Source organism: Harpia harpyja, chromosome 11, assembly GCF_026419915.1.
Source record: "Harpia harpyja isolate bHarHar1 chromosome 11, bHarHar1 primary haplotype, whole genome shotgun sequence".
Classification (NCBI taxonomy): Eukaryota; Metazoa; Chordata; class Aves; order Accipitriformes; family Accipitridae; genus Harpia; species Harpia harpyja.
Genome location: NC_068950.1, coordinates 10,730,623 through 10,753,711, shown reverse-complemented (window position 1 = coordinate 10,753,711; position 23,089 = coordinate 10,730,623). Strand labels below are relative to the sequence as shown.

The following is a 23,089-nucleotide window of genomic DNA, read 5'->3' as shown; positions in this document are numbered from 1 at the left end:
GCAGGCCTACCAGCCCCCAGCCCACTCGGTGTCGGGCGGCAGGCGGACCCCAGCCGCGGAGCCGCGCTTCACCTTCCACACACAGCGGCCGCGAGGGAACAACCCCCTCCAGCCCCACCCCCGACGAAGGGGCGGTTCTATATTAGCATGCGGCGCAATGCCTGCTGGGTAGCACCGACAGCTCACCCTGTCCTAGAAGCAGAGAGAGAAGTGAGTACATATATAGGACAGGGCAGTGGTACTTCTTACGTCCGGGGGAAGCTCACCGCCGAGGCCACCCACGGGGTGCCCGTCACCCACGCTCCGCCTCGGGGAAGGTCTGAGAGAAGGGCCGCCCGCGGCTCTAGCAGAGCCCCGCCCGCGAGGGGCGAGTGAGCCACCAGCAAGGGGGGGCGCCGCGGATGATGGGCCGGCCTGGGCAGGAGAAGCCGTAGCTGGTTCCCGGCGGGGCGGCGGGACTTCAAAACCCCCTTCTCCCTGCTCGCGGAACCCCGGCGGATGCTCGTGGCCCCGCGGTGCTTTGAGACAGACTCACGGCCAGCCATCGTTGAGTCCAATGCGTGAGGTGGGGCATCGCCCTACAACCCAATTCAGACTACTCTTCCCCGGACACCCTTTTTCATCCCCGTCCCCCATTTATACGGCTTCTAAACTCCCCCAACACCCACAAAACTGGTGGTAGCGGTTGAGTCCCACAGCCCCGGATGACACTGCACATCATGTGGGGTCACAGGGCCAACCTCTGTCACCCCCCTTCAAAATAATCACAAACACCATTTTGGTTAAAGAACTTTCTGCAGATGGTCACCACTGTTGATTTCAGCCACCCCCCCGGGCTCTCCGATCACAGGGGGTTGGGGTAGCGGCGCTGGGAAAGCAGCCTGGGTTGGTTGGGTCGAGCAGCAGTGGCCAGCTGGGAAGCAGAGAGAGGTGGTGTAAGGGAGTGTTGTACCTCAAAATGCAGACCTGCTGTCCTCAGGATGCAGCCACAAGCATTCCCCCCTATTTCCCTCCTCCATCACCACCCCCCCATCACTGTCCTCCCCCCATTTATTTTCTTATAAACACCAAACCCTTATACCCAGGGCTGGTATCCCCTATATCCCCCTGCCCATAGCAGATTGCCTGCAACCTGGCATCACCCCCAAAGGCAGGAGCCAGCCCCAGCTCTAACCAGCAACACCACAGGACAATGCTCTCACCTGAGACACCTGGACAGGGTTGAAGAGGGGAACTGTCCCCACCGATGGGGGAGATTCATGGGAGCCAGTCTGGAAGGGGTGAAGGGAAAGACACTTAACAGCCACTCCCCAATTTCAGACCCCCCCATCACACACAAGTACACCTCCCTCCTCTCCTCACCTGCTCTCCTGATGACTCCCCACCACCTGCATCCCACGATCCTTTCATCTCAGTGGATGCTGGAGTAACAGGAAAAGTATTTTCACATTGCATTCCTGCTGGGGCATGCAACCAAAAAAAAAAAAAAAAAACCCCACCAAACATAATTAGGAGGAGCAGCTTCTAAAATGCCAACAGGGAGAGGGGAAAGGGGACCCATGCAGCATTTACCAGGGTTTCTGGAGGGAGGCTGAGCCAAAGGGCTTGTCCCAGCCACAGGAGGAGCTTCATGTGGGGATGGTGACATCCGTTCCTGAAACCACATCCACCCATTTAGAGCAGAAGCTCTTTGCATGGTGAGAAAGCCTCTGCACCAGATATACCACACCACACTTTCGGGGTGCCACTCTGCACCCATCCTGCTGGAGAGGTACCCCAAGAGGCTACAGGTACCCAAGCTAAGGGGCAGCTACAGGATCAGGGCAAGCAACCCCTGTCACAATGCTAAACCACCCAGAGAGCTCAAAATTAGGCAGGAGGCTGGACACCAAGGCCATGTACAGTGTAAGGGGCCACCAGGGTCCATGGGTCCCCCTCTGTTCCTCATCTCCTGCTAGTTTTGGAAGAATATCCCAAAATTTCCTGCTCCAGGATTGTAGGTCATTCTCAACCAGGAAGAAACTTCCAGGGGACGGTCTCGCTCTAAGCCCACCGCCAGCCCGCAGTCAGGGATGTGACACGCTGAGGACTCGGCCAGGACTGGGATAACCACACATGGCTGCTTCCCTCTCTCTGCTGCGCTTCCAGTTAAAGAGGTTTTCCTTCCCTTCAGCTCCTAAAACCTGCCTGAGCTGTGCCGCTCGCAGCTGCTGCTTTCCGCTCCGGCAAAGGGCAAGCCATCCCCACATAGTTTGCTGAGTGCTTGGAGGACCTCTGGGTTCAAAGAGGCTTTATAAATTTACAGTTATTATTAACCAAGGATTCACTTCCAGGCTAAAAGGGCTCCTGGTCCAGCTCTGTCCCTGCACAGAATGGCTACGGCCATGGGGAGCTGTGCAACGGCACAGCCCAGCCACCTGCACGAGGACGGAGGGAGAAATAGTGGGTGAAGGGGGAGACGTGTCACCTGTCCCCATGGCTGTAACCCTGGGTGTCACCTGGGGACAGGACAGCCTCTCATACCCTACCTGTGGACCCGGCGTGGGGCAGTCTGGGCCCATCTCAGACCCGGCTTTGGGAGATGTTTCCTTGGTGGGCTTCGACCGAAACCAGCCAAACCACCTGAATCCAGAGCTCTGGGAAACACAGGTTGTCACAGTCAACATAAATGAGTGAGAAGGGGAGGACGCCACGGCCACCCAGCTGCCCCCCACACCAGCCATGGGAGCAGGTACTGTTTTGCCCATGTCAAGGCAGGGACAGCAGGCATCAGGGACAGGCAAGCTCAGAGCACAGGGCTTCACGTCAGCCCTGGCATGCTCACCTTATCCTCACCCAGCTTCACCGCCTCTGCTGGTGCTGGCTCTTCAATGGTGTCTTCAGCCGTGCTCTCTGAGGAAGGCTGGCTGTCATCTTCCAAGGAGACAGTGGAGCTTTCTGAGATGGTCCGAGCCCTTGCCTTTAACTCCTCCTGGCATCGGAGATCAGAGCTGCCATGTCGTGTTCCCAAACAAGCCACCCCAAGCATGATCAGACATTGGAATAGGCTGCCCAGGGAAGTGGTTGAGTCACCATCCCTGGAGGTATTCAAAAAGTGAGTAGACGGGGTACTCCAGACCATGGTTTAGTGGGCATGGTTGATGGTTGGACTCAATGATCTTGAAGGTCTTTTCCAACCTAAATGATTCTATGATTCTACGATCAGAGCATCCCCGGGACTCCTCCATGCCAGGCTTAAAGGGTAGCACCCCCAGGGACCCCGGTGTCCCTCGCACAGCAGGTGGGGAGGGACAGCACCCACAGCAGGGTGCAGTGGGCAGCCCATGGTCCCAGAGGTAGGAGGCTGGAGAGGGCTACCCTGACCCGTCAGGTCCCTAAGGGGATGGCTGGCATCACGATGGGGGGGGGGGGGGGTTTCCGTGTGAGTTAAGCATGTGGAAGGACAAGCCAGCGAGTCCCAAATCTCCCCAGTGCCCCCCAATAATGGGTCAGGGATGGTCTCCCTGACCCCTCTGACTCACCTGCTCTGCTGGGAGGGATGGCTGCACCCCTCCAGGGGACAGGGGGACATCCTGGGGCTCCCCAGCTTCTCCTGTGGAGCAGAGGGAAGGATGCAGTCATGGCTTGGCCCAAGAAGCTCCTGCCATGTCTATCAGAGCTATTTTCAGTGCTTCTATCCTCCCACTCCAGAGCAAGGCCACATGGCTAAGATGTCCCCCCTTGAGAGGTGCAAAAGGCCATTCTGGTCCCTGTCCATGCCAGCACCAGGGAGGGAATAAGTCACAAGCCTGCACTGGTGCATCTCAAAAACCTGCCTTCCGCTGCTGGACGTGAAGCTGGTTTTTCCCATCTGGTAGGGAAGTGGCAGCACTGCCAGCAACCCAGAGCTGCCCTCCCTTGCTGCTTTGGGCAAGTTCTTGTGAAAATGAAGAGCCACCTGCCCAGGGTGGCTGACAGTGGTGGACTTGGTTTGCGTGCACACCACTGGGCAAGCGTGGCTCCACGTCTGGGGCAAGGTTGGAGGGAAACAAGGCTCTGGGTGAAGGGAGCAGCATTTGAAGTGATGCACATGCCATAGAGGATCACACTTCCAAGAGGAACGCCCCATCCCACTGCTACTAACTGGGGACGGGTATTTTTGCAGAGAAACAAGGCTAGAGCACTTACCTGCCAGTGGCACCACCTGCAGAGGGGGCTCAGCAAAAACACCTCCCGGAGGGGCAGCTGTCCCCAGGCCGAGCGCGGGGGGCTGTAGCCCTTGCCCAGTGCCGAGCAGTGGTGATGCTGCGACTTGAGTGGGGGCCAGGGGCTGGAGAGACATGTCCTCGTGGGAGCTGGGTCCCTGGGGTGGCATGGGCTGGTACCACTGGTCATACTGGTAGCCTTTGCTCCGGGGAAGCTCCTGACCAGGCTCTCCATCTGCAAAAAAACCCACACCTCAGGAGTTTACTCCAGTGTTTATAATTTCATCAGGCTGTTGCACTGAATTCTCCCTTTTTCCATTATACATCAGCAGGAGCCAGGGGCATGAGGAGGGACCCCAGGGACCACACACAGGCAAGGAAGGAGGTAGGGCACAGCGCAGCAGTGGGGACCTTTCAGAGGCTTCAAGGAAGGTGGGCTGTGAAAGACGGAGGGAAAAAAAACCTCCAATGCCTGACATTGCAAATGAACTCAGAAGGGGAATGCTATGGAAACAAAGAGACCAAGCACAAGCAGCTCATGCCAGCAGTTCAAAGGAGTCCGGGGCCTCCAGCCTTTTCTTCCACTCCTGCTGCACACCCCAAGCAAGAAAGAAAATTCACCAGGAAACCGCAGTCTTCGTTTCTGCTCCACAGGAGCACCCACAAATGAGTTTCTTGCTTTAGGCAGATTTATTCAGGGTTGGGTTTTGTTTGTTTGAAAGGCACGTTGAGCAAGTGGGGTTTGTTTTATTTAACACACATACACGTTGCTCTGTCTGATGTTAGACACAGCACAGGCAGCACACTGCCATTGGTCCAAGGTGCATGTCCTGCTTGTTCCAGCTCTGCAGCCTTCAGCCAGAAACATGCTGGGCATTAGGAATTTTCTCTCCCATCACCATAAGACATGGCCAGGCAGGACCCAGACCCCTTGGGTCTGAGCCCAGGGACAGACTATGGCATGTCTTGGATACAGTGCTACAAAACCCTTTTCTTTGTCCGCCGGCATTGCCTCCAGCCCGCTTAGGGTTGGCTTCACACCCACAAGCTGTTCCCACACAGCCTGGAGATGCTCGAGATCCGCAGGGAGGAGGATGGATACTCGACTCCATGGTCCCTGGCAAGCTTAGCTGGAAAAAGTCAGGGAGGACAGCCCAGGCTGTAAGGATGGAGAGGGAGGTTGCTGTGACCACATGGATCCCAGCTTGGCACCTTGATTTAGGCTTTGTCTTTCCAAAATGGATGAACTCAGCACCAAGCCAGCTTTCTTTGCATGCAGGTCCCTCAGATGGTGACTCTGGATGGTCTTCCCAATGAACAAAAGGGCCAAGCATTGGGAAAGTGAGCTGCAGAGGCTACATGGAGCAGACCTGGCCACTCAGAGAAGCCCTCATCATACCTCTGACTTTTTTCCAAGGAAGGGTTATCATAGCCTCAGCCCTGATAGCAGCAGAAGGCAATCAGGATTGATGATCCTTTTTACTGCCTGGGAGAGCTCTTTGAAGAAGAACTTGGCAGCAGCAGGGAAAGCTGATAGGAAGAAAAGGCTGGGAGGAATTTGTCATGTTTTATCCTGTCTGCACAAGCCTTTATTCTCCACCCATTGGTGCCAGCATTCCCAGCAGAAAGCTGGATCTGAGCAGCAGCAAGGAGCAGTGGGCTGTGCCGGGGCATCCAACTGATGGAGGTGGCCGTGAAGCAATGCCAATGGGTCACCAGCCCCTGACTTCTTGATGGGACATCCCAATGGACCCAGGGAAGGCTCATGTCCCTCATCTTGATGTCTCTTGACCCTCTGGGTGGAATGTCACTGGAGAGGACTCTTGGGGTCACCAAGAGGCAAAGCAAAGGGGTGAAAGAGGCAGTAGGGAAGGGGTAACACTGGGGCTTTACCAACAGGCATTCTGCAGCCCAGTATGCAGAGGAACAAGCTCCTTCCCAAATCTTTCATTCTGAAAGTGAGAAATCCCCTTAGTTCAGCTCCAGTTTTCATCCTCGAAGGACTGCCTGGGAGGAGGGCCACCTCCCCTGAGGCTCAGCTGGGAGGCACGTGCTTCGTCCAGCCGCCCACCCTCAGTCCCCATTCTTCCACGGCACCCACAGGGACTCTGAATCTGTGGTAATTAGGCCCAATTACTCAGACTTCATACAGCAGGCATAAGCATCAACCCCTGGGTTTGTAGCCCATCCCCGGCAGCCCCACACCAGAGGGATGCATCCAGGCAAGAGCAAAATTTTGAGTTTGGGGGGGATGTAAGGAGCAAGGAGAAGCTGCTGAGAAATGCTCTGGGGAGCAGGGAGCTTCCTCCCAGCCCATGGCAGCACAACTCCATGTGCAGAGAAGGCTGCTGCGGCAATTGCAACCTGCTGCTTCATTTTCTTTACCTGCCATCGATGCAGCAGCCCAGGAGAGATCTGGCTGAGTGGGTGCCACCTCCAGAGAGAGGTCATCTTCCACCTGCAAGGAGTCAGAGGGAAAACATGATAAAACAGATGGAAAAAGGGATGGCACAGGGCAAAGACTAAGGAAACCACAAAGCCACTGTGAAGAAAAGCATGGTGCTGGTGGGGCTGGGGGTCACAACCCACCCTGGGCTGTAGGAGTCCAGGTTACAGGTGACACCCATACCAGCACAGGCACAGCTCTTTCCCAGCAAGTGAAGGGGGCTGCAGCACCGCTGCCCTGCTGAGAGCAGGCAGGAGGGGAAACTGGAGACAGAAAAGGGCACAAAACCAAAAGCAGACATGAAACCTGAACAAAAAGCATTGATCCAAGGATCAGCCTACAGTTAAGGGACCTGAGAGCATACGTCTGCAAGATGATGCCCCACCAGTGTCCTCTGCAACATCCTCACTGCAAGAGGAGATCATCATTCACCCACCAGCCCCTGACTGCCCTCCCTGAGCCAAGACAAGGAGTGTTTTACCCCATGCAAAGCTCTGCAGCCCTTGCTGTTCACACCCTCAGGCACTGCAACCTCCCTGCTTCCACTGAAGCTGCAGGTCCCACAGCAGAGACCATGTCTCTGAGCTCACAAGCCAAGGGGAAAGGCACCTGGTCCTTCGAATGGCCTTCAAACCTCCATACCCATCCCTCCCCTTAGTTTCAGGGCAGAGGAGGAGGATGCTCCTGCAGACAAACACCACCACGGACCAGCTGCCCTGCAGCATCCTCGCTCCTCCTTACCTCCCACTCCCGGCAGCAGGCTCGGAGCTGTAGCAGCCAGTCAGGCTCCAGCATCTGGTCCTGCTCTGGCATCTCCAGGAGCAGAGGGTCGGAGAGCTTCAGCCGCTCGGCTAGCTGCAGAGCCAGGAGGACAACAAGGCTCATCACACATCTCAGCTCCGCAGGGAAGAGACCAACCCTCGCAGCAATCGCGCATGGCTGGGCACACAGGCCCAGGGGAAAACCACCAGAGCTGCACTTCTTCATAATATGGGGGTAAAAGTAACACCAGCCTCTCATGTGAGATTTATTCCCTCTCCTGCATTGCCACAGAGAGCTGCCCAGCAGGGCTATCTCAGCCACCTCCACATAGATGTCGAAGTACCCACGTCAAAGATGCTCTTCACATCAGAGAGGCAGCTAACTATTACCATCCTTTTGTCCTCCAAGGAAAACGAGCACCTTAATCCTACTTGACAGCCAGCCTGCGGCACCAGCAGGTTTGCAGAACACCCCACCAGGAGCCCTGGAAACAGCCCAACTCCCAGGGCTGTGCATCAACCCCTTACCTACCCTATAAGGATGGATGGGAGCTGGTAGGGTTTGAGCTAAGGGCTCACCTGTCTTTGCAACAAGCATTACCATTACTAATAAACACGCAGAAAACAACAGAAATGCAGGGCTGGAAGGGATATTCTGAGGTTATCTGATCCATCTGCCAACGCTCAAGAAAATCCTGTGTGCCCACACCAGCCCATGTTTGTCAATTTGCACTTACAAATCTCCAGGGAGAAGATTTTGCAGCCTCCTAGGCCTGTCCTGATGCTTAACGTCCTTAGAGCTAAAGAGTTTTTTTCATAACATTGAAGTGAAATCTTCCCTGCTGCAAATTAAGCTTCTCAATTCCTGCTCCCACAGAAGCTGCAGGGACAATCAGGCACCATCCCCTGAAAAGCAGCCTCCTGCTCCCCTGTACCCCTTCCTCCCCCAGCATATCTTGCCTGGAAAAAATAACCCTGAGGCCTTCTTTGGAGGTCATTTTCCCCTCAATCTCTTATCACCCCTGCTCTTCTATTCTGCACTTGCTCCAATTTGGCCCTGTCTCTGAGCGCAGCATCCCAAACAGGGCACAGTGCCCCAGCCAAGACCCCAGAGACCTGAGCACAGGGGGATTATCACCTCCTTGTCTCACACATGCAGTTCTTGCTCTCATAGCCCAGAATAACATTATAACATTGGAATTTTTTTTTCTTTTTTTGCAACAGCATTCTGTTATGTTGCTGCTCGGTATTTTTTCCATGCTCCGCTATCTCCCCCAGGTCCCTCTCTGCAGTATTGCTGCTGTGTGTTTGATTTCTCCTGCAAGAGAGGGGTCTCTGCCACCCTGGCTGCAGCCATCTCAATCACGTGGGGTCTCCAGCTACTATCAACAGAGCAAGAGGCTCTTCTGGGGCCACCCATCCCACCAGCCCAGGGTGAGATGGAGGGCTCCCTGCAGAGCTAAATCACAGTCTGGAGAAATTGCTCAGACAAGGGTCCAGTTTCAAGACAGATGGATGAGGGGAGATGACACTCAAAGCACTGCTCTTCATCTGAGCCTTTACTGAATTTTCTCTTACTGGTATCGACTCACTTCTTGAGGATTTATCAAGCTCCCTCCCAGCTCCTTCGTGCTTATTTATCTTCTCCAGTTTGCTATGAGGCTGCCGCATCAAGGGCCACCAAAAGCCATCCAGAGTTGACCTTGCAGCCACCCTCTGCAGCCACACAGGTCTCAGCTATCCCCTCCACACCAGTCCCCATCGGCCATTTTTTCCTATTCCCAAAGTTTTTAAAAACAAAGCACAAAACACACTTTCCAACTCCAACAGGTTACAGCAAGATATGACCCACGCAGCCAGAGCCCAGCTTGGGACAGGGACTGGTGACAGAGAGCAGACTAACCCAGCACCCAGCCAGGAGCTTGCACTACCTACAGACCCACTGTCCCATGTCTTTGCAAACACACATGTGTTCATCCTAAATCAGTTGCAGGAAAGAGGAAATTATAAGCATGATTACTCTTAAACGGGGGGAATGTTTAATCCAAAAGCTAATGTGCACTTTGATCCAATATTAATGAACTAGCACCTGGTTGTATATCGTCCCCAGCTTCAAAAGAGAGGAAGTCTTAATCAAACACTAATGTGTATCATAATTTGTAACACAGTCTAAAACATCAAAGACAAGAGTGTCTACGAATGGACTAGTTTTTCAGATGAAAGTGTTTTCTCCCAGGAGAAGCATTATCCCCAGCAGAACAGCAGATCTGAGAAGCTGTTAGACAGTAAATAGGTTTTGACGATGGGGGGGGGCTGCACGAGCCAAGTTTTGGGTGATTTCTGCAGCACCCGCTTCAGACAGGCAATCCTTGCTGCTCTCATCTCACAGCACCACGGCATTTGCACCCTTCCCAACAGAGGAAGGCTTCGAGCAGCCTCAGCACTGCCCTGGTAATGTGTGTGGGGCAGGCAGACCCACTCTCCTGAGAGCCCAACCTGCCCCGGGGGACCTGGGACACTTTGCCTCACCCCTCCCTGCCCCAGCATCCCACTCATGAAGCAGATGAGCTGGCCTCGGTGCTAGAAGCAGGGACATGCTCCTATTCACTGTCACCCCAAAAGAGCCCCTGGCAGGTAAATGGAATCATGGGATGATGAGCTGGAGGGGAAATGTCAAGCACTCAAACTTCAGCTTCTTATGTCTGTGCCATTTAGAAGTTCAAAAAGCCTCTCTAGAACAAAAAACATCCTTTGCTTCCAAATAACTCTGCTCCTACTTGGCAGTCAACAAAATTCCTTTGTCTTCTACCCTAAATCCATGGGTATTAGAGACTGCATGGGGGCGTTGGCTTCACTGTACTCGGCACACACCAGGCAGCAAACCCTGGGGGGACTGCTCAGAGCTGCCAAGCACCCCCAGCCACGGGAAATCCCAAGGATGCTTCCTACCACACCGGGTCCCTGCCAAGGATGCAGGGGAGTATGAGACTCACCTTCATCACTTGCTGGGCCAGGATGGGGTGGCTGGCCAGATCCTGGCCCAGGAGCGCAGTGGCGATCTGCTCGCAGTATTGCAGGGCCTGGGCTGGGAGCCCATAGTCAGCCAGGCGAGAGGCGTAGAGGAGCTTGTACACCTCGGGAGAGGGAAGCGGAGCAGACATAGGTGAGCAATGACATGCTCATGCCTGTGAGTCCCTTCTGCCCCAGCACATCATCCCAGCATGACTCGGAGCACTCTGGATCATGGGTCTCATCACCCAGAGGTCACCTTCAACTTGACCCATGGGCACCCCCACCCATCCCCACAGGGTCATCCAGCCTTTCTCCCTGAACCACAACACTGTCGCAAGGCCAGACTGGCCCAGAGCCAGCAGATAGGTGGTGGGGAGAGGACACCAGCCCACCACCTTCATTTATCCAACCAATTTGTGCAGCGCCCAAGGCAGCAACAGCCGGGTACTTATTTGCAATATGAAAAGTCTATCCATTACCCAAAGAGCAGGAAGGCAACTAGACCTAAGCTAGCGCTGATCAAACACACTGTGCCCCCAAATCTGCCCAAAGCCCTGCTCTGGAGGACCTCCTCGGCTGGGGCAGCCTCCCCATCACCCCCAAAGCCCAGTGAGGGGACAAGCCTTGGAGAGCAGCCTGAATCCCTGGCTTCAGGGTGGATGCATGTTTTGTGGCAGGTCTGAGCTGCTGCACCAGATGTGCTTGCACATCTCCGCTACCTGGAAGGGGAGCAGGAAGGATTTGGGCTGTCGTAGGTGCTGGCAGTACTCGAAGATTTCCATCCGCTGGATGGCCTCTGTCCTGGCAAACTGGGCGAATGCCTGACTGCAGAGGAGAGGGGTAGGTTCAGCAAGCAGGAGGAGATCTCTCTCCCCAGACAGCCCCACACACAGACTCACAGCTCCACCACTGTGCCAGCCTGCAACTGGAGAGGCCCAGAGCAAAGCTCACATTAAGAGCAGTAAAAACCCACAAACAGGGATCGCTTTTGTGTAAAAGTGAGATCCCGGGGATGGGGAGAAGGTGGGACACATCACTCTAGCAAAAGCACAGCCTCCTGGGCTCGCTCACCAGTGGCTGCTGCCCAGCAGAGCCATGCGGTCTGCCTTCGCCCCGAAGTAACCGAAAGGAATATCTGCCATCAGGTAGCAGAAATGAGCTGCTTCAACTGCTCCCCTGCCAGCTGGATGGGAGGAAAAAAGACAAACACTTAGTCCTGAGAGAGAGGTCACCATGTGGTCAGTGTTGTTTTGGAGGCCCCCAAGCTCACAGGAAAACCCAAACCCCACCGCCCCGTTTTTCCCTGTCCATGCAGACCCTGATCCCTCCCTTCTCCCTGTTTTTTGTCTGTTTTCCCTGATTGCTGCTTTCTGTACCTAGGAGGGGATTTCAGTTCAGTGGTAGGACCAGGGAAACCTGAGCTTCCAGCTTCAGCTCTGCAGGGTGCCATTATTGGTATGAAATTCCCAAGAGTCCCTGCCACTGGGAACAAGTCTCAGTCCCTGCGGTTATATATGCCCTCTCTGGGTCCGGCTGCTCCAGGTGTCTCCAAAAGAGCAGCTAATAGATATGCCTGGGCCTGACTCATCTGCCAGCACAAATGGCAGCAGGACCCATCAACACCTCATCCCTGCCACCGCACAGGCACCACAAGTCCGGGGGTACGGGCATGCACACTCCATCTTGGCACCAGCCTACATCCATGCCAGCGTGGACATGCACGGTAACATTGCCGGTGTCCACCCACCACTACAAGACAGCTGGAACACAACTGCTCACAAAAGCCTTGGCTCACCCAAACTGTCTCCCATGGTGACGATAGCTCGGTGGTTCAGCTCCATGTCTCCAACCTTGTTGGACAACATCACAGCCAGGTGAGGCCTCCAGTCTCCCCACAGGGCATCCCCACAGCACTGGAGGGAGGCAAGAGGAGAGCAAAGGTGAGCAGAGATGGTCACCACAAGGTGGGTGTCACAGGCAGCTGACAGCAGAGGGGGTACACGTGCCAGGGCCAGCCTCTTGCTCACAGACCAGGGCTGCCTGCGGGATCCTTCCTGACATGAGCTGGAAGAGGGTCTGCAGGGGGTCATTGGTGGCCAGCGTGCTGGTGAACCTGTGAGGAGACAGCAGAGATAGGGCTGCCATGCTGGGATGACAAACTCTCATTCACCTCCAAGGGCACATCCCAAATACCCCAGAAAAGCAGTGTTCTGAGGGGCTTCCCAGAGAAGGCAGAAAGGATCATCAGCCCACGAGGCAGATGAGCTGCATTACCTCCAGAGCAGGCAAGTCTCCAGGACAACACTGGATAAAACCTCCTTAAAAGGATTCGGGTTGCACAAGACAGAAAATTTCTGCTTAACTCTCTCTGAAGGGATCAACCCAATCCAGACTAAGTACGTTAATTCCACCAGAAAACATTCATACGAGTGGGATGAACAGCTTAGACCAGGCTGGATCACAGTGAAGGTAGCTCAGCTCCCCCTACCCCTATGGTTGCCTTTGCTAGGGCAGCAAAGGCAAAGCCAAAGACTCAGAATGAATCCACGCCACATCTCCAGGGAATGGCTTTCCTTCTGCTTTCCAGCCTCCACCTTGGTTTCTCCTGTCCATCAGGAAGCCCAAAGGACTTGGGCCCATCCAGATGGATGCCCCCCTCTCCCCTTTGCCCCCTCTGAAAGCATCCAGCTGAAATCAATGCTCTTTTTTCAGTGCACTGGGGCTGAGGGCACCCAAAGGGTAATAGGCTTGGCAAAGGCAGTCACAGAGCATCATACATGGCTTTAGCTTCTCCAACTTACCCAGTGAGCACCCAGCTGTAGGTCCGAGGGTCCATCTTGCTGGAGAGGAAGAGGGCATGGCCCCACAGCTGGTTTCTCATGGCCCAGACCAGAGCATCCTGCAGCCAAGGTGGAGAAGAAAAAGGCTTTGCATTAACTCTATGTTTTTCCCTGCCCTCCCCTGCTGCCAGAGGACCCTCTGCTCACCCAGCTTGGAGTCAAGATCTAATGGCTACTCCGGCTTTAACTAATACCCTCCAAAAAACCCTCCCACATTCACAAAGGCCCCTTTATCTTTCTACCTCGCATGATGACAAGAACTGGGACCTTCACAGCAATATTGTCTTTCCTGGATTTCCAGGTCTGTGCTGCCTGTTAGCTCTCAATGCCACCACTTTGGGATCCCAGCCTGGACACCCAACCTTCTCTGCATGCAACCCTCCTCTCTCTCCCTGTGCCTTTGGTATCCCTTGAGATCACATAGCTGCAACTAAACCCACAGTGCTGGTAAAAGCATCTGCATCTTGTCTTCACTCAGGGCCCCATCCCAGTTCCCAATGGTGGAAAATCACTGCCATAAGCCCTATTGTACAAACAACTTGAATGGTTGATACCACAACCATAGGGCATGTCTTGACCACCCTTCCTTTTAAAACCTGAAGAGGCCAAAGGGGCCAAGAACAAAAGTCAGCCCTCTGTCCTGGATCCCACTCACCACTTACTTTCTTCCTGCCATAATAGAGGAGTTTGGTGAACTTCTCCACTATCTGTGCCTGCGTCTCCACAACAGGAGGGACCTCCCCCGTGATGAGGTCCAGTGTCCCCGGCTGACGCGACATCCACTCGTCATCCGTCAGGCCAAGCAGGTTTGCCGCAGGGTTTTGCCTCTTGTACTTCTCCAGGCACCTGCAGTCTTGTATCAGCAGCTCAGCCGTGTCTGAGCCCACCATGGACTGCGAAAGGGAAGGGGAGAAGCGAGGAGGCCCATGGAGGCTGCCCCATGAGCAAAGGCTGATGGCACTTCCAGTCGGACATGCTTACACTTGTATCCTCAATCCTAGTGCATCTCCCAACAAGACCAGCCTTGGCCACCAGCACGCAGTTTTGGAGGGCAAAGGATTCAGCACAACTAGCAAGACCTTCACAGCACTCGCTCTGAAGATCTCGTTCATCTGCTCCCAACAAGCAGCCACAGATTAGGTTGGGTGCATTTCATCGGGTTAAGGGAATAATCCCCTTTTAAGCATAAATGCTGGCTCCTCAATGAAGGTGGCAACAGTCCTTTTCAGAGCTGCTATAGCTTGGGTTGTTGGTAGTTCACAAGGATGAAAAGCAGTCCAAGAGAAGGGTTTGCTCCAAATATCCAGGCAGTACCAAACTGATTGATGGTACTGTGGGAATGGGATGCTTTTAAGGTGCACCCCCCTGAAAATAGCAACTGAATCAAGAGGCACATAAGGGGCATATAACTTGCCTCACTTCTAAGATCAAAACAGTCAGCCCCTTTCCATGGACACCTACCCCATTCTGCCGGCAGAGGAGGACCAGCAGTTTCCAGAGAAGAGCTGAATCTCTGCCTTTCTGTGTTGAAAGATCACAGCTCGTGGCTATCTTCTGCTGGCAAAATGTCATCACATCCACCTTGTGCAGGTCTTCCCTTACAGCAGCAAAGAAAGGCATCAAAAGAAACCCAAGGCAAAACAATCTAGGACATCATTCAGACTCAAAGCATCCCCAGGTTCACTGATGGGGATGCCAAAGATTCAAAGCGAGAGACGGAAAAGATCCCCGGCATCAACCACATACCACCCTGGCCACACCAAGCTCAAAAATGCTTAAATTTGATCATTACTATGACTCTTTGCACATTTCTGTGTTTCAGGCATGCAGAGGGCATCTCAAACCCTCTCTCTGCCCTCCTGATAATATTTTCATCCATCCATCTGCAAAGAACCTCAGTTTTGCTTAGCTGTGCTGCTGTTACAGCTGTGGATATCTGAGGCTGTAGGAGCAGGCATGCATACAGGCAGTATCTTTGATTAACTGGCACAGTGCAGGGAAAAAGACATGCTTGTGACCACATAAACTCTTTGGGTCTGAAACAGAAGCAGAAACCTTTAAGCTATGTGCAAACCAGGCAGAACTGCTGTCTTACAAAAAAAAAAAAAAATCAGACAGTTGGAAAAAGTGGCTGAGAGAGAAGATGAGCCAGGGGAGAGGGACCATGACGGGAGATGCTGATCCTGACTCAATCACACCAACATATTGTATGGATATTCCCAACATCCCTTTCAGCACAAGTAACCTCCAGGTCTTCTACCCAGCTTCTGGGCGTAGGCAGCTGTTTTGCTCAGTAAGTGGTTTTCCTCCTTCTGCACACTCCTTTCCTCTCCCCATGTTGGTTACAAGTGACAAGAAATCACACTGGTGTAACCAGTATGATACAGAGACAACCTGATGCAGTACACCATGACTCATCCCCAGGCTCACGCTGGATGAAGGTGCATGCATACTGGGTCTGACCCTGCCATGCTCAACAGTCTCAGGGGACAAAAAACTTAGGAAAAGCTAAACCACAGGTTGACCCAGGGCTTTAGAAATCCAAAGAGATCTCCCAAAAATCAGTTTTCTGGGACATGAGTACAAAATAAGGTCAGACATACAAACCACAGTAAACCCACACCCTATGAATATTCAAAATAACCATCTCCCACAATCCAAACCAACCTACACTGCAGCAAAGGGGATGGGCTCCCAGTCTTAACTTGGACTTGGCCTTTGCAGATATCTCAAAACCATGGGGACCCTAAAGTTTGCCTTGAGCTCATGTGTCCTCCCAAAGAAGAGGTGCTCCCAGGCCAGCCATGCTAGCACAGCCAGGAGGACACAGCTCCTTGACCTGCTGGTGCAGCATACCTGGCCAGGGGCCCAGGGAAGGCCCGTAGCTCCTCCAGCTCTTCTGTGTCACGAAGGATTACCTAAAAAACAAGAGCAAATTCAGCAGCTGGACTCCAGCAATCAGGCCAGCCCCAGCTGGGCTAGCTGAAAGTCAGTGCCTTGGCCAAGGGCTCAACAGTGCTGGTGAACCTACTCTCTGTGCTAAGCATGTCTTAAGGTAACCCCAGAGCATAGACCCTAAACCATCACATGGACCCCAATGCTAAGGTCCAGGTAAGAAACGCCTGTTGAGATGGCATCTGCCTCTTTTGTGAGGCAAAATAGGAGACTGAAACGCTGTGGTAGACTCAAGGGATGGATATGGCCTCTGTATCAGAGAACCTCAGAAAGGTGAGCAGAATTATCCTTCAGAGAGGTATGGCCCACATCTGTCCCTATCAGGAGGGAACACTGTGAACAGGTCACAGACGACAAGAGTTACGTAGCTGAAGGAGCAGGATGTGGGGCCCAAAGGCTGAAAGCAATTCCCAGGCACAGACTGGCACGATGCAGACTCAAGGGTCCTTGTTGGCTGGAGATAAGATGGCAGCAGGGGATGGGAAGGCTGCTAAGGAGGCTGTTTGGGTGATGAACAGCATTTGCATCCCTCAGGGCAAAAGGAGCCACTACAGCAAGGGGACCGAGGGCAGTCTGGGGTGCCAGGCTGTGGCATACCTCCAGGCTGTGTAGCTCGACGTGGGCTAGCTGCCCCTCGGCCGGGCGGTGGGGACACACCAGTACCAGCTGGCCTCCAGCTCCGAAGCACACTGCCATGTGTGGCAGCGAGAACTTGAGGGGTACCACCGGGTCTGGGGTGGACACCAAGGGCCCCCCTGCAATGACACACAGGCCACCATGAGTCCCCTTATCTTGACTCCACACCGCTTCCACTATGGAGGATGTGACCAGGTCCCAACCTGGCCCCCACAACTGAAGTAACCCTCTACTGATCCCCCCCTATACAAGAACTGTCCCCTAAAGCAGAAGGCAAATATGTGGCAGCTTCTGCACCCTCCAGGCAGAGCCACTGGACCACACACCCATCCCGCAGCCCCCTGGTCATGCCTTGCACCCACAAAACCTCCTCCAGGAAAGGACCAAGCTGTGAGACAGCAAATCTCCTAACACCAGCCATTTATTTCCTTGCTCCCCTGCCTTGTCAGAGGGGCCCAGGGCCCCATAACACCTCACCTGCTTGTGCCGGGCTCCAGGTCCCTGAAAGCGCAGGATCATAGTGGTCAGCACCATCACGGATGTACTGGCTGAGCTCATGGCTGCTGGAGCTGAGCCCCGACTCACGGTACTGCAGGAGCAGGCTGGGCTGGCCCGAGGGCTACAAGGAAGGAAGAAAACACAAACCTGGCTGAGAAACTAGGGACCCCACTGCTTCTCAGCTCCCAGGGCAGCGGGACAGGCTCTGCTGCCCAGGAGGAACAGCACAGCTGATTCCCATTTGAGCAGCTCACTCTCTTCAGCATCTTAGGTTCATCATGGCACATACACTGGTCATACCCAATGGCTTTTAAAATAATTTACATCAGCCACAAGTCTAGCCCAACAGTCAGCAGGTGGTGCTTGGGAATCAGGAAAAAAAGGCTCTGCCCAGGAGCAAAACCACCAGAGCAGCTTTGATTTGATCTTTTAATTTGCTCTATTCCAAAACACAGTGATCAGGATAGAAGTGTGATGGAGCAGACCTTGGTGGACAGAGCCGAAAAAGACACAGCTTTCAGCTACCTTGGGAGGATGCAAGAGAGCATCCCACCAAGTCTGGATTTCTGGCCTGCTCTTGGCTCCCTGCAAAAGCGGTGTACAGCCCCATGCCTGGGGGAACAACAGCCCAGCAGATGGGCACTTCATAAATACTAATAACCCACTATAATAATCCCCAGAGACTGTTAAGCACTGAGATCAACATAGCAAAGCAGCCCTTTTCTCCTCAGCTTCCTTCCCAGCTGGAGGAGAGACACATGTATTGCTCCCAAAATCCCTGGGAGATCCCCAAGCCTCTTGTCCTGCACCCCTGCCCATCTTGAGGTTACCTCTGAGGGCTGGCCACTGGCCTCCCCCGAATCGCTGCTGGGGGTTTCTCCCCCTGCCCACTCAGGCCGGGCAGCCGAGACATATCTCTCCTCATAGGAGTCGTAGGTCTGTGTCCTGCAGAAGGGACCAAAAGGAGAAGCCCCAAAGGTCAGAGATTTTGGGGACCAGCCACAAATCCACTAATTTTGCAGCAGATGGTTGCACCAGGCGATGCCCAGCCCCCCTACTCTTACCTGTCCTGCCCCCGGGGGGTTGCAGCCAGGTTGGGGTGGTAACCCCTGTAGTAGTGCTGGTCCCGGAAAGTGGTACTCTTGGTGTAAGGCTCTCCCTGTCTCAGGTCTAGAGAGAGAATCAAGATTTAGCATTGCCCCTCCAAAGCAACAAGCCATAATGAAGTTGCAGAAGAAAAGCAATGAGTCAGGCAATTTGCCATGCACACCCCATTTGCTTCCAAATTAGCTCAACATGGAGGTATGATAAAGCCCTGTACACATTTGCCAACACAGCACTGATATCCTTTCCTCTTTCCTCCCTCCCCTTTTCTTCAGCCCAGGAACTCCAGAAACAGCAAAAACAAGACCCTGGCCACCCTGCTCACACAGGACCATCAGCATCGAGTTCAGCCTGGAACCGGGAACGACACAGGTTTTTAGCCATGGAGATCAAGATCAAACATTCCCTTGGGTACAACTAGTACGTGCTCACATTTCCCAAATGCAAACCGAGGGCAGTGCTGCACAGGGAAAATGGCACCAACAGCGCAGGAGCATGGGCAGGAGAAAGCCTTGCAGATGTGCAGACCCTGGGAGAAGAACCCATCCCATCCATGCTTGCCAATGTGATGCCCATTTACAAGAAGGGTCAGAGGGAAGATCCGGGGAACTACAGGCCTGTCAGCCTGACCTCGGTACCGGGGAAGATTATGGAACAGCTCATCTTGAGTGCGCTCACATGGCATGTGCAGGACAACCAGGAAATCAAGCCCAGCCAGCATGGGTTCATGAAAGGCAGGTCCTGCTTGACCAACTTGATCACCTTCTATGACCAGGTGACCCACCTAGTGGATGAGGGAAAGGCTGTCGATGTTATTTTCCTAGACTTCAGTAAGGCCTTTGACACTGTCTCTCACGGCATACTCCTTGAGAAGCTGGCGGCTCATGGCTTAGGCAAGTGTACTCTTCGCTACCAGTAAAAAACTGGCTGGATGGACGAGTCCAGAGGGTTGTGGTGAATGGGGTGAAATCCGGTTGGCGGCGGGTCACAAGTGGTGTTCGCCAGGGCTCAGTATTGGGGCCAGTTCTGTTTAACATCTTTATTAATGATTTGGATGAGGGGATCAAGTGCACCCTCAGTAAGTTTGCAGTTGACACCAAGTTGGGAGGGAGGGTTGATCTGCTTGAGGGTAGGGAGGCTCTACAGAGAGATCTGGACAGGCTGGATCAATGGGCCAAGGCCAATTGTATGTGATTTAACAAGGCTAAGTGCTGGGTCCTGCACTTTGGTCACAACAACCCCATGCAGCACTACAGGCTTGGGGAAGAGTGGCTGGAAAGCTGCCCGGCAGAGAAAGACCTGGGGGTGCTGGTTGACAGCCAGCTGAATATGAGCCAGCAGTGTGCCCAGGTGGCCAAGAAGGCCAATCGCATCCTGGCCTGTATCAGGAACAGTGTGGCCAGCAGGAGCAGGGAAGTGATCGTCCCCCTGTACTTAGCACTGGTGAGGCTGCACCTCAAGTACTGTGCTCAGTTTTGGGCCCCTCACTACAGGAAAGACATGGAGGGGCTGGAGCGTGTCCAGAGAAGGGCAACCAAGTTGGTGAGAGGCCTGGAGCACAAGTCTTATGAGGAGCGGCTGAGGGAACTGGGGTTGTTTAGCCTGGAGAAAAGGAGGCTGAAGGGAGACCTTATCGCTCTCTATAACTACCTGAAAGGGGGGTTGTAGTGAGGTGGGTGCTGGTCTCTTCTGTCAGGTGGCTGGAGATAGGACGAGAGGAAATGTCTTCAAGTTGCGGCAGGGGATGTTTAGATTGGATATTAGGAAAAATTTCTTTACTGAAAGGGTTGTCAGGCATTGGAACAGGCTGCCCAGGGAGGTGGTTGAGTCACCATCCCTGGAGGTATTCAAAAAGCGTGTAGACAAGGCACTTCACGGTTTAGTGGGCATGGTTGATGGTTGGACTGGATGATCTTAAAGGTCTTTTCCAGCCTAAATGATTCTATCCCGGAGAAAGCATCGCCTCCTCTGCAAGCAGGTTGCCTCCATCCCCAGACCCAAAGGACAAGCTCATACCTTTGTCATCTTGCCAGGCCACTGGCTGCCACTGGCGGCTTTGGTAGGTGTAGTCATCCCCATAGCCAGCTGCTGGATACTGCCAGTGGGGGTCTTCATATCCCTGCCTGAAACACAACATACTCAATCTGAGAAAGAAAGGGCACTGCTGCAGGTTCTGGACCACATCTAGGGTTAGACTCATGCCCTGGATGGGACCTTTGGAGGAAGAAAGGGTAATGGAAATAAAGCCAGCTCCCCTGCCAAGGTGCCCTGCTCAGCAGCAGGGCCAGAAACTGGTCCAGCATCACACCTGAAAGCAGCAGCAAGAGCTTTGGATACTTCCCCATCCACATCTACAAGAAAGCTGTGCACTGCAGTTTCAGGCAATGCCCAATTTCAGCTCGATGATGTGGACTTGTCATGGGGATCAGCTTTCACCCATGTTTTAGGAGAGGTCCCCCAAAAGCACCTTCTCTACCAAGTTCTGGAGCTACCACATCTACCGCACAGCTCAGCAGGTCTTCCCCTGTGCCGGAGCCCAGCCCCAGCCCAAGCCCAAGCCACCCACCCGGCACTCACATACCTTAACCCTTCACAATTTACACAGCAATTTGGTCAGCCCTATGCAACACCCACCTTCCTGGTACGAGCATTGTACCACCTCAGCACAAAACTCTGCGTATCCACGCCATAACTCGCCAAGGGCAGTAACTCAGGCAAATCAATGCAAATTTGCTGGAGCGCTCAAAGCTCTCTCAGCAGTGAGAGCATCCTCTAGCCCACATTTTATCCTTCCACCCTCCGCTGTTTCAGCAGCTGAGTTTGCAACCTCCCTTTTGCTCCTGTATTACCATTTGTATTTTTATTGTTCACCTTGCACTTGGTAAAAAAGAACTGCATTTAATCAAACCTTCAAGAAAAATGCACCTCGGGACCAAGATGAAGCCTGTAAAACAGCAACCACAGAAGTCACAGCTGTAGGAAGAAATCGGAGCTGCAACTGCTACGCAGCCTTAAATATAGAAGTCACCGGCTGCTTTAATAGCTGGAAATCACCTAATCGCCCACTGCCTCCTCGAGGCTGCTTACTGTTTCCCCTATGCAGTTACAAGGGCAGGACCCACGTCACAAGCCCATGAGAGTGGTGAAACGGTCAAATCTTATTTCAAGAAGGATTACAAGGAAGGGGCTCAACATGAGCATCGCAAAGTCAGACAGCTCTCACCTGGAGTACGGCCTGTTGGGTTTGCTGCTTTCATAGTACTCAGCCCGGGAAGCTGGTCTGCGGGCATCCCTCCAGGGGTGGCGGCCCTCATCCCAGGGGTGGCCGGGGAGGTGGCCCCCATCCCAGGGGCCGGGTTGACGCGGGGGCCCTGCACGGAGGAGCTGCCACCTTGGCTGTGGTGGGGGGCCACGGTGTGCCTCTCCCCACCCCGCCCGGGCTACCTGCCTCTCCTGGAACTGGGGCAGCCAGGCAGGGGCCCAGGGGTCCATCACGAGCTTGCCAGAGAGATCCTCTCTGGTTTTGGGGTGGGAGGAGACGTTAAGTCCCAAATGGCTTTAGTGGCCTGCAAGCAACGAAATAAGGCACAGTGCGTTTGATCAGTGGCTTTTCACCCCCCCTTCAAAGCCCCCCCAGAAAGTCTGTTGCCACCTACTCCCTGCTTTTGGGAGCCTGCTGAAACCCAGCATTCTTTCCAAAATGCCCAGAGGCAAGGAAAAGCCATCTCCACATCTACCTAAACTTGAAGCTCCCCTTAAAACACCAGGATGAAATGGTCCATTTTTGAAAGCAACAGGCATCCAGCTCTTCCCAGAGCCAGAGGTAGCATCCAGGTAGCATCCTCCCACACCCCCAACCAGCAGACCACCAGCACCAGCACCACCACTCACAGTCTCCCCAAGCAGGTTAGAAATCAGCTTTACCTCTGCAACAAGGCGGTGAAACCCCATTTTATACGTGGTAGAGGAAGGGATATTGGCAAAGCTACAAGCAGGACAGGGAGAGTTATTCTTAAAAAAAATGAGTAGGGACAGAGGCAGAGAGAAATGGAGCTTTGCTCATGTGAGCTATGAGATGGGGTGGAAACAGGGATTTCCTCCTGCCTTCCAGCTCCAGCAAGAATATAGCAGTTCAAACAGACACCAGATTTATTTATAATGGTCCCATGCAGAAGAGGAAACCCTCAGGAGAGCCCAAGACAACACACGGGTGAAACCCCAGCTGCCAGAGGGAGGTGCCACCCTCAAGCCCCCCACATCTCCTCTTGCAGCATCGGTACCCAAACTGCCCCCACAAAGGCTCACGAACCTCCCTGATACGGGCAGATAGCCAGATGCTGTCTGAACTACTTGTCACCCCTCTCACACTCAACATTTAAGGCATTTTGGGGTCATTTCAGTGCTGGGAGGGGGGGGACACTCAGATCTCAACACAGACAGCTCAGTTTGTGCCCCTTCTAGGTGATATCAGGGTTAAATCCTTCCCCTAAATAGCCCCCCAGGCACAAGCATCCAGACACCCACCATTTTGGTCCCACCGAGGGCCCCTCTAATTTTTGGCCAGGGGTTCCCACTGCCCTCCGCCCCCCACAGCAGCCACACACACCTGCTCAGAGGCCGCCGGGGCCCGTCTTCCACTCCCTGGGGTGCCAC

The 23,089-nt window shown here is 53.8% G+C and overlaps 1 protein-coding gene across 1 annotated transcript; it reads right to left on the bottom strand.

The window, feature by feature from the left end:
* Positions 1-776: 776 nt before the first annotated feature.
* On the bottom strand, positions 777-23,089 carry SEC16B (SEC16 homolog B, endoplasmic reticulum export factor). Its single transcript, XM_052802471.1, has 26 exons — positions 23,043-23,089; positions 21,660-22,002; positions 20,453-20,559; positions 18,397-18,502; positions 18,163-18,277; positions 17,312-17,453; positions 16,796-16,953; positions 16,100-16,161; positions 14,705-14,840; positions 13,906-14,136; positions 13,205-13,302; positions 12,435-12,516; positions 12,199-12,316; positions 11,475-11,586; positions 11,123-11,228; positions 10,385-10,525; positions 7,372-7,485; positions 6,570-6,642; positions 4,168-4,419; positions 3,522-3,592; positions 2,825-2,971; positions 2,529-2,636; positions 1,573-1,654; positions 1,363-1,460; positions 1,203-1,271; positions 777-913 (listed from the first exon to the last, which is right to left on the bottom strand). Exons 2-26 carry the CDS (start codon positions 21,926-21,928, stop codon positions 845-847), a joined length of 3,066 nt encoding a protein of 1,021 aa, XP_052658431.1. The 5' UTR covers positions 21,929-22,002; positions 23,043-23,089; the 3' UTR covers positions 777-844.

What these genes read in the sequence shown, in the direction of transcription:
- SEC16B (XM_052802471.1), bottom strand. Translation starts at nt 21,928, where the DNA reads ATGGACCCCTGGGCCCCTGCCTGGCTGCCCCAGTTCCAGGAGAGGCAG. An exon ending in GCAGGTGGTGCCACTGGCAG is followed by an intron (nt 3,593 to 4,167) that starts GTAAGTGCTCTA and finishes TCTGCTCCACAG; the next exon opens with GAGAAGCTGGGGAGCCCCAG. An exon ending in ACCCTGTCCAGGTGTCTCAG is followed by an intron (nt 914 to 1,202) that starts GTGAGAGCATTG and finishes TCTGCTTCCCAG; the next exon opens with CTGGCCACTGCTGCTCGACC.